This window comes from Lipotes vexillifer, unplaced genomic scaffold, assembly GCF_000442215.2.
Source record: "Lipotes vexillifer unplaced genomic scaffold, Lipotes_vexillifer_v1.1 scaffold200, whole genome shotgun sequence".
NCBI classification, from domain to species: domain Eukaryota; kingdom Metazoa; phylum Chordata; class Mammalia; order Artiodactyla; family Lipotidae; genus Lipotes; species Lipotes vexillifer.
The window spans coordinates 977,061-987,345 of record NW_006790475.1 but is presented as its reverse complement, the minus strand read 5'-3'; the positions used below and the strand labels follow the sequence as shown (position 1 = coordinate 987,345).

The 10,285-nt window shown below is 48.8% G+C and overlaps 1 protein-coding gene and 1 non-coding gene across 2 annotated transcripts; both read left to right on the top strand.

Moving 5' to 3' along the window:
* Positions 1-616: 616 nt before the first annotated feature.
* On the top strand, positions 617-4,763 carry VMA22 (vacuolar ATPase assembly factor VMA22). Its single transcript, XM_007463773.1, has 5 exons — positions 617-727; positions 807-910; positions 998-1,080; positions 1,738-1,869; positions 4,690-4,763. The coding sequence occupies exons 1-5, from the start codon at positions 617-619 to the stop codon at positions 4,761-4,763; spliced, it is 504 nt and encodes a 167-aa protein (XP_007463835.1).
* Positions 4,764-5,132: 369 nt separating this feature from the next.
* On the top strand, positions 5,133-5,204 carry TRNAE-UUC (transfer RNA glutamic acid (anticodon UUC)). The gene has a single exon. It is a non-coding gene; the product is annotated as a tRNA-Glu (tRNA).
* The last annotated feature ends 5,081 nt before the right edge of the window (positions 5,205-10,285 follow it).

Below are 10,285 nucleotides of genomic sequence, written 5' to 3'. Positions count from 1 at the left end.
GGGGGGGGGGGGGGGGGGGGGGGGGGGGTTGTCAAGGTGCTGTCACGTGGCTTAGAACGGCCGTTAATAAAGGCGTCGGCCGTGGTTTCACTACCTAACGTGCGGAGAGGGATGCTCAATTAGGAGACGACGAACAGCTAAAATAATCATAATCGTAGGCTCGAAATAGTGCAGCAACTGTAAAAGCTGCACTGCGACTGACCGGATGATAGCCTAGCGGCCGGTTCTAGAATTGAATTTAAAGCCGCTCCTCCCTTAAAATGGCTGCCGAACAGCTATGTCTCCTTCCATCGCCACTGCGACAGCCGTACTTTAAAAAACGGCCGATTCCAAAAGCGACTCGGAGACACTCACAGCTCTCGCCGACTGTCCGGGTGGCTGGTCCCCTTCCGGTGCTCGCGTGACGAGGCGCTAATCACCTCCCCCGGCCGCTGCTCTGTGAGTGCTTATCCAGAAAGGAACTCAGCGAGTCGCCTCCACCCAGTGGGCGTCTCGGCCCAAGGCTGGGAACGCCCCCTCGGGGGACGGACCTCGCGCGCCTATTGGCTGTCCTTCTGGCACGACGGACGCTGATTGGGCGACCTGGGGAGCCGGCTACTGACTGTGTGTGGAGCCCATGGCGGCGCGGAATCCGCGAGCCGAGTTGGACTCCGTTCTCCTGCAGCTGCTCGGGGACCTGGAGGAACTGGAGGCGAAGCGGGCGGCGCTGAACGCCCGGGTGGAGGAGGTGGGAGCCTGGGGCGGGCGGGCCGGCCGGCCGGCACGTGAAGGTTACTGAGTTTCACCGCTCTCCTCTCTATTCCCAGGGCTGGCTCTCGCTCTCCAAAGCTCGCTACGCCATGGGTGCGAAGTCGGTAGGGCCTCTGCAGTATGCCTCCCGCATGGAGCCCCAGGTCCGCGTCTGCACCAGGTGAGGTCCCTTTCACGCTGCAGCGGGTGGGCAGGCAGGGGCCAGGTCGGGGCCGCCAAAGGTCCAGCCTCCCTTCTCGTTCTTCAGCGAGGCCCAGGACGGACCCCAGAAGTTCTGGATGGTGAGAGCCGGCACCCAGACTCCAGAGGAGGTGGGACCCCGCGAGGCAGGTGAGTCCCCCCGCCCCTTCTTCCCGTAGGGCCCCTTCCGATGTCGAAGACAAAATGCACGGAACAACAGAGGAGATGATTTTATTTAGGCTGTTGCGATAGAGAGAGCACCCCAGATCCGAAGATCAGAATGTAGAATGTCTCAGCAGGATGGTTTTTTGCCTTAGACTTTTACAGGGAGAGAGAGAGAAAGTTATAGGTGAGATCCTTTACAGTTGGGATTGTTTTGTAATCAGAGGAAGTCTCAGCTGCGCAGAAGATATTTATTTGTGTTTAGCTAGTTTCAGCGGGACAAGCTTCTAATCTCAGTTAATCATTCGTGAGACAAAGAACGGGGAGTTGAAGGGTCTGTCTGGCCTTTCAGCATGTTCAGGCGAAATGGGAAAAGTCAGTGTGTGGCTTTTTCACGGGTAAACAAGGGGGGTCATTTGCTGGTTTTATGATAGTCAAGAGAAAGAGTGGACAGATTCACATGAACCACAAGGGGAAGGGTGGTTCTTTGTAGTAAGCCGTTTTCCAGAACATAAAAGGTTGAGAGGATTTTCCAACTGTCGGTATTTTCTAGGATCATGAGCTCAAATGAAGTTTAACATTGTGTCACTGAGAAAACAAGGGCCAGGTAGCAAGCCCCCCAACCTCCAGCCTTTCTTTTTACAGTTCTGCGCAGGCGCAAGGGTCTCACAAGGACCCCGGAGCCAGACCCCTCCCCAGCTCCCCAGGACCCTCTGAACTGGTTTGGAATCCTGGTTCCTCACAGTCTACGGCAAGCTCAAGCCAGCTTCCGGGAGGGTAAGTGGACCCCCTATCTATAGGGAGCACTTGAGCATTAATGCCAGGGCTGGGATTAGTCTGCAGAAGGCTTTGCAGGTTTTCTCCATTACAGGCTTTTGTTGCACACCTTCTGTTTTTTCAAAAAGCATTTATTTGCTGTTAGCAGAGTTCCAGGTTCATATTAGGTGCTGGCAGTAAACAAAAGGGACAGACAGCTTCATGGGATGTTTATTTTATTGAGGGCAGAAAAACAACATGCAAACAAATAAGTAGGCCCTAAATATAATACCAGGTAATGAGACTTGCTATGAAAAAATAAGGTAGAGTATGGAGTGGGCTGGGGAAGCTGTTTTTTGAATGGTAGCCTGGAAAGGCCTCTGGAGAGATGAAGGAGAGAGCTTTGGTGATCTGGGGCAACAGTGTTCTAGGTGCAGGGACCAGCCAGGGCAGAGCTCTGAGGCAAGGTTGTATCTGGAATGGCAGAGAGGAGGCCAGTGGTCTAGTGGAGGGGGGCGGGGGGAAGGCAGTGGAGGATGGGGTAAGTGGTGGAAAGCTGCACGTTTTTTCAAGTAAAAGCCACAGGATTTGCTGACAGATCAACTGGGCAGTAAGGGAAGGAGTGGAGTGAAGGATGACCCCACAGTTTCTAGCCAGAATGCCTGAAAGGGTGGATGCCCTCACCTGGAGTGGGAGGGCTGCGAAGCAGCAACAGCCGAGGGGAAGTCAGGAGTGGTGTGGGGTGTGTTCCTGGTACTGTGTGGTGGAGATTCTGATCAGATGGTTGGCCACATGCATCTGGAGTTTGGAAGAGGACTGGGCTGGAGAGAGAGATTTGGGAGCCCACTGCATAACACTGGTTTTAAATTCCCAAGTTGCTAACAGACACAGCATTAAAGTTGAAATGAGATACGATCAGCAGAGGTCCTAGGAATGTGGACAGGAAGTAGGAGAAAAAAGAAGGGAAGAAACCAGTCGAGGAGACTTAGAAGCAACAGTGAAGCAGGAGCAACACCAAGAGGGTAAGATGTGCCCTGGAGGGAGGTGATCAGGTGTGTGGCCAGCTCTGCTGCCAGGCAGTTAGGCTGAAGACAGGACTGGCCAGTGGACTGGGTGGTGTGGACGGCCCAGAGGACTTGACAGCAGCTGTTCCAGGAGAAGCATCAGGTGAAAGCAGTGTAGAGGTGGATCCAGAGTGGACCAATCTTGGGGGCAGAGAAAACAGGTAGAAGGAGAGAGGACAAGAGCATTGAGGGGCTGTGATAATGGCGAAAAGAAGGAAGGAAATAAGGGCATGAAACTATATTATGATCTGTGAATTTTTAGTTCCTGGTGGGTGATATAAGGGGGTCAAGGAAGTATCCTGAGGAGGTGACATTTTAGCAACGACCTGAAGGACATGAGGGTCTCCCTCCTTAATACTTCTCTGGTCTGCATGTTTCCAACTTTGTTAGATGGGGAAGTTTGAAAGGACAAAGTGAGTAATGTTGAAAGCCACTACTCTGAAACCACTTCTAGATTTCTGTTGTCTCATGTGGGGCAGGCACAAACCTGTTAGGTTAGTTCATATCACTGAACAACTGTAACAACCTGATGCATAAATCAGCTGTGGTTTTTCATTAAAGGATGAAATATTGCACAGCTAGTGGCAGGGAAGGACAAGAAGTAGGTGCTTCAGTTTCACTAGATCCTTAAAAGTGATTTTGACGGAGGAAAAAACCATACACAGCTAACAGATGAGGACAGAATGATTCCTCATCCATAAAACACACACACACCCGAGTAGATGGGCAGCGCTTGGCAGGTTTTAAGCCAGAAAGTAAAAAAGATCGGACCTAGATTTTCAAGGGAAATCTTTCAAGAGACCATTCAGGTTTTTAAAAACTTGCCTTTATCTTTCCAAGAGTGAGTCTTTTAATTTGTTGAAGGGCCAGGAACTCTGTGTCAATTCATATTCCTACTGGCTTGTTGACATTTTTAGCAGTTTCTAGGAGCTAATTGTTATGTTTGGTGGATGTTAGTTTTTTGTTCATAATATGAGATGTAATTTTTTTTCCCAGTTTGTCTTTTAATTTTGCTTATGGTGGTTTAAAAAAAAAACCAAACTTTTTATTATAAAATAAAACACATTACATTAAACTGCACAGACCAAATGAATAGCTCAAAGAGCAAGGTGAAACCTATCATGAGCATCTCTCAGCTCTTGTGTTTTTAAGTCAGTTTTCTTAGTACAGTTGAATTTATCAATCAGCTATTTTATGATTTCTTGCTTTGGGATTGTAGTTGATGTGATGGTAAGGGAATTCGCCAGTGTTTTCTTCAAGAACTTTTGTGTGTTCAGGTGAGGTACAGGGTGAGTCCTGCACTCAACTTCCTCTTTTCTACCACAGATCCACATACAGGGGACCACCCTTACCGCTGATTTGTGATGCCACCTTTTTCTTTCGATTAATCCCAATGTTGTATACCCGTACCATGTTCTGGCGGTTGCATTCTGTTTCATTGATCTTAATGTCAGACACAGGAACCACACTGTTTTAATTCTTGAGCCTTTAATACATACTTAACCGCTGTAGCGCACATTTTCTGGTTGGAGGGAATTTCTTTTTTTTTTTTCTGGGCCGGGGCTGGGCGGGGCACTACGTTGAGCTTGAGTTGTCCGTGAAAAAGCCTAATCGAAGCTCTGAAAAGGAAACGCTGTGACCAGAGGAAAAAAGGGCATCCCTCCACCCACACAAAAGGTTGAATTTCAGACCAAAACCTGTTACCAGCAAAGTGCCAACCTGTGAGATCTTCAAGCTAAAATGAGTTAAAGATAACACCCCGTTTTTGCTTTTTGAGGAAAAGATTTTCACGGGGAACCCGGTACTGGGGCGGGGGAAGAAGGGGTGGCTTTTGTTTCAGATGTCAGTTGACATCGAAGGACAAGCAATAGCCCTCCGTTATTTACTGTAGAAGTTGGGTTTCGGTGGCGGCGCGGCCAGGGTCCCAGCGGGGTGTGCTAGTGCGGACGGTGACTACGACTAGCGCCCATCCACCCTCACTTCGGTTCTTGGGAACACTTCCGGGAGGAGGAGTTCCCGCCCCTGGGAGGGGCCCGGATGTGCCGGCCGGCGCTGCGTAGGCGGGCGGGTCCGTGAAGTCCGGGCTTGCGCAGCCGCAGTCAGCACAGATTTCTACCAGCCGGAGCAAGGCCTGAGGTGCGCAGACGTGATTTGGTGGTGCTGACGACAAGCTGACGCAAATACTATATGTTGCATCGAGGAGGAGACGCTTTCAGCGCGTCCCATATGGTCTAGCGGTTAGGATTCCTGGTTTTCACCCAGGCGGCCCGGGTTCGACTCCCGGTATGGGAACGTTAGGTTATTTTTCTTACTTACTCTTTCAACTTGCCACAGTTTGGTTTTTTTTCCACTAGCACACCTCACGTCAAATTAAATGGCTCTCTCCATTTAAACCTGGAGAAATTGAGGCCCGGGAAGCTCTGGGCCCCATCCGTCAGCGTATTAATCGGAAGTGTCGATTTTCATCACGTCATTGACTAGTTGTTCTACCAGTGAGTTACATGCGGTACCATATCCACTACAGGTGTGAGTAATAGTAGTAGTTACAGGTTAAACGTTTACTCCAGTATGTGAGTATTAGACCACTGCCGTGAAGGGCGCCCCGGGCCCGGCCCCTCCCTCGAGGGCGGCGCCGCCGCAGCCTAGCTCACGGGCCTGCGGGGAGGGTGGGGCCGCCGCTGCGGAGCTGTGTCCGCGGAGGGGCGAGGGGCAGGCTGCGGAGGGGACCGGAGCGTTCCCCGACGGTTTTAGCTCTCTTTGGCCCGGCGGCCGCTGCGTTTGACCTGTGGTCCAGTGGTTCGGTGTCCTGGGTTCTCACGGGGGCAACGCGGGCTTGCGGGCCGCGCCCTCACGCCACGCCCCCCGCACCCCAGCCCGGGCACACTTCCCTTACAAAGGGGAGCCAAAGCCACAAACATGAGTCAGGAAACGCCTTCCTCCGTTTTCCATCCCTTTACCCTCTCGGATCAGTTAATGCAGGGAGCTTACGCGCAGGCCCGAGCCCCTGTCCCCAGGAGCGCACCACCACACGCGTGTATTCATTCACACTTCTGCGCGCGGGGTGGGGATTATCTCTATAATCATATTAATTTTAAGCGTGGAAGTTACAGTAGGTTACAGTGGTTTCTGATCTGGCATGCAGAGAGCTTGGAAGCCATTTCTGTCCTCACAATAAGGAAAAAGCTGAGAAAACTACAGTTTAGCCACTCGTCTTGGATCATGAGGAAATTGAGGTCGCGGGGCCAACTGCTGCCTCGAAAACTGGAGAGAAGAGTGAGGACAGAGAGCCAGGCCTCACCAGGCTCAGAAGCGGCTGCCAGAGTCAGCAACTTGTAGGAAAACTTGGAGGCTCACTGAGCGTCACACTTGTGGGTTTTACTCCAGGAGCCCTACCAGGTGCTCCGGGTCAGGACTGGAGAAAAAGCCCCCGGTGCTTCTGGCAAAGGGAGGGGGAAAGGAACCAGCGCAGCCTGGAGCCAGCTCAGCCTGTCCTCCTTAACAAAGGCCCATCTTCAGGGAAACTGTTACCAGAGCATACCCAACCTGGGGGAAGGGAGATACCGAACTCCAACCTTCTCTCGCCGTAAAGGGAGGAACAGAAGCTCAGAAACACTTGTGAAGGTCACAGCCCAGGGGCAGATGCTCAGTAAAAGACTAAGCCCTAACCATAGGATTCTAGACACTTCCCCTCCGCCCAGCTCTTACCACCACATAACTAAAGCTCCTGCGTTACAATAATAGGGGACTATAGCCGAAGGAACTGCTAGGCTCAGAATCTGTGTAAGAGGTCTAATGGGAAAGCCAAAGAAGACACAAAAATAAGAACACTGGAGGAAATTTTAGCCTCTGACACCTACAACTAGAGCAAACAATAAATACAGCCTGGTTCCTAGCCAGAAAAATACAAAAGCTCACACTAAAAGCCTATTTACCTACATCATGTGTAGCTCTTGACAAAAATTTAAAAGACAGATGATAAAACAGGGACCGTTTCTATGCCCTTGAGCCCCTGAAATTATTCAGACTAGCCAATCCTAAATCCTGTTGCCCTGCCTCTGCCTCTTGACTTCCCCTTGGTCATTCTCTGTGTCCCATGCCTCCACATGCGTCCCTACTCCCTCTCTTGGGAATGTTGAGCACAATAAACTATGTTTTCAGTGGCAATTGTCTCCTGATCTGTTGGCCTTACAATACCTAAGTAATAATAATAAAATATTGAAACAATTGGTCCAGCAAGCAGAATGGTTTGATCTCAGACCGAATGACTGATCTTGACTTTCTAACAGGTCTTCCAGATGGCAGCAGCAGGCACACTGCTGGGTGGCATGTTGTTGCTGTAGCTAAAGCTGCTGCTGCTTCTTTTTTTTTTTTTTTTGCGGTACGCGGGCCTCTCACTGCTGTGACCTCTCCCGTCGCAGAATACAGGCTCCGGACGCGCAGGCTCAGCGGCCATGGCTCACGGGCCCAGCTGCTCCGCAGCATGTGGGATCCTCCCGGACCAGGGCCCGAACCCGTGTCCCTGCATCGGCAGGCAGACTCTCAACCACTGCGCCACCAGGGAAGCCCCAAAGCTCTTTTTTGTTGCCTCTACCAGATGTTGCTGTGAATCCCGTTCATAAATTTTGGAACTTGTAAACAAAGTCCTCCCCTAGTTCCTATCTGAGTCAAGGTGTCAAGTGTCCAGGACAGAGTACCTGGGGGTAGTTCAAATTAATTAGCTACTTGTGACAGTTGAAAGGCTCCTCCAAGGAGAGTGAGGGATGCCATGGGATGGATCTGAGCAGCCCACTGGGCAACACTGAAGAGTGGTGGGGCCATCAGAGTCATAATATTCTGTAACAGAGTTGGTTTCTTTGGCTTATTCCACATGATGGCAAGGGACTACCCTGAGACTACTGTGTCTCCATGGGGTCAGAGTGAGGGCATCCCAGCTACGATGACACCCCCAGGTGTTACCCAGTGGAGTATTTGCCCTTCCAGAATTTGAAATGAAATCTTAAAAAACATTTTTTATTTTGGCGGTACACGGGCCTCTCACAGTTGCAGCCTCTCCCGTTGCAGAGAACAGGCTCCGCGGCCATGGCTCGCAGAGCGCCATAGCTCACGGGCCCAGCCGCTCCGCGGCATGTGGGGTCTTCCCAGACCAGGGAACGAACCCGTCTCCTTTACATCGGCAGGCGGACTCTCAACTACTGCGCCACCAGGGAAGCCCTAAAAAAAAATTTTATTGTGATAAAATATACTTCATAAAATTTACCATCATAACCATTTTTTTCTGTTTTAAAAAATTTATTGAAGGGCTTCCCTGGTGGTGCAGTGGTTGAGAGTCCGCCTGCCGATGCAGGAGACACGGGTTCGTGCCCCCGGTCCGGGAAGATCCCACATGCCTCATCCTATTGAAAGAATTCTTGATTTACTTAAACATATAGATGTTTAATATCACATATTCACATCATACCTATATAATAAAAAAAAAAGAAAAATTATTGAAATATAGTTGATTTAAAATGTTGTGTTAGTTTCTGGTGTACAGCAAAGTGATTCAGTCATATATAAATATTTTTAAATATTTATTTATATTTTATTTGGCCGTGTGAGGTTTTAGTTGTGGCATGTGGGATCTTCGTTGTGGCGTGCAGGATCTTTAGCTGTGGCATGCTGTTAGTTGCGGCAGGTGGGATCTATTTCCCTGATTAGGGATTGAACCTGGGCCCCCTGCATTGGGAGTGCAGAGTCTTAGCCATTGGACCACCAGGGAAGTCCCTAGTTACACATATATATATTATAATAGTTTGCATCTGCTAATCCCAAACTCCCAATCCATCCCTCCCCCACCCCCCTTCTGCTTGGCAAACATAAGTCTGAGTCTATTTCTGTTTTGTAGACAAGTTCACTTATGTCATATTTTAGATTCCACATATAACTGATATCACATGGTATTTGTCTTTCTCTTTCTGACTTACTTCACTTAGTATGATAATCTCTGGGTCCATCCATGTTGCTGCAAATGGCCTTATTTCATTCTTTTTTATGGCTGAGTAGTATTCCAGTGTGTGTGTGTGTGTGTGTGTGTGTGTGTGTGTGTGTGTGTGTATGCCACATCTTCTTTATCCATTCATCTGTCAATGAACGTTTAGGTTGTTTCCATGTCTTGGCTATTGTAAATAGTGCTGCTATGAACATAGGGGTGCATGTATCTTTTCAAATTAGAGTTTGGACTTGTCCAGATATATGCCCAGGAGTGGGATTGCTGGATCACATGGTAACTCTATTTTTAGTTTTTTGAGGAACCTCCATACTGTTTTCCATAGGGGCTGCACCAGTTTACATTCCCACCAACAGTGCAGGAGGGTTCACTTTTCTCCAACACCCTCTCCAGCATTTGTTATCTGTAGACTTTTTAATGATGGCCATGCTGACCAGTGTGAGGTGGTACCTCATGGTAGTTTTGATTTGCATGTCTCTAATAATTAGCGATGTTGAGCATCTTTTCATGTGCCTGTTGGCCATCTGTATGTCTTCTTTGGAGAAATGTCTAGTTAGGTCTTCTGCCCATTTTTTGATTGAGTTGTTTGGTTTTTTGTTATTGAGTTGTATGAGCTGTTTGTATATTTTGGAAATTAAGCCCTTGTCAGTCACATTGTTTGCAAATATTTTTCTCCCAATCTGTAGGTTGTCTTTTCATTTTGTTTATGGTTTCCTTTGCTGTGCAAAAACTTATAAGTTTGATTAGGTCCCATTTGTTTATTTCTGCTTTTATTTCTATTGCCTTCATAGACTGACCTAAGAAAACATTGGTATGATACATGTCAAAGAGTGTTTTGCCTGTGTTCAGTTCCCTCAGCTTGGGTCTTTGCTTGAGTGGAAAGGACAGATGCCAGGACCCTAATGATCTTTCTAGCTCTAACAGCCTGTAATTCCAGTTAAATAAAAAGGAAGGAAATCATTTTGGCTCCCCTCTCAGTGTTAATTTTTTTAATAATTAGCAGGAAATCTTCAGGACCAGTCCCCAGAATTGGTGGGCTTGTCTTCTGTGGAGGTTTGGCGCTGTTCTGGGTGGGCCAGAACTTTCAGCCCAGCCTATGCTCCTAGAGAATGTGTGCCAGGCTCAAGAGAATGAGATTAAGTGGGCAGTGAAGTTAGCTGGATCCTCTATAGAGGCATAGCAAACTCCTGGAGGGTGGCCCTTGGCACCTCAAAATCCTTACCAGACCTTGGTCCAGCATCTGGAAACTCTTGTTTCCAATTTTTTCAAAATTCAAAACTTTTTCTACTAGCCTCTGAAATTTCTAAAGTAGAATTTGGACCCAGCTGGGGGGAAATTCTTTTTTTTAAGGTACATCTACATCTTGCTTACCAAGAAATAACTTTTC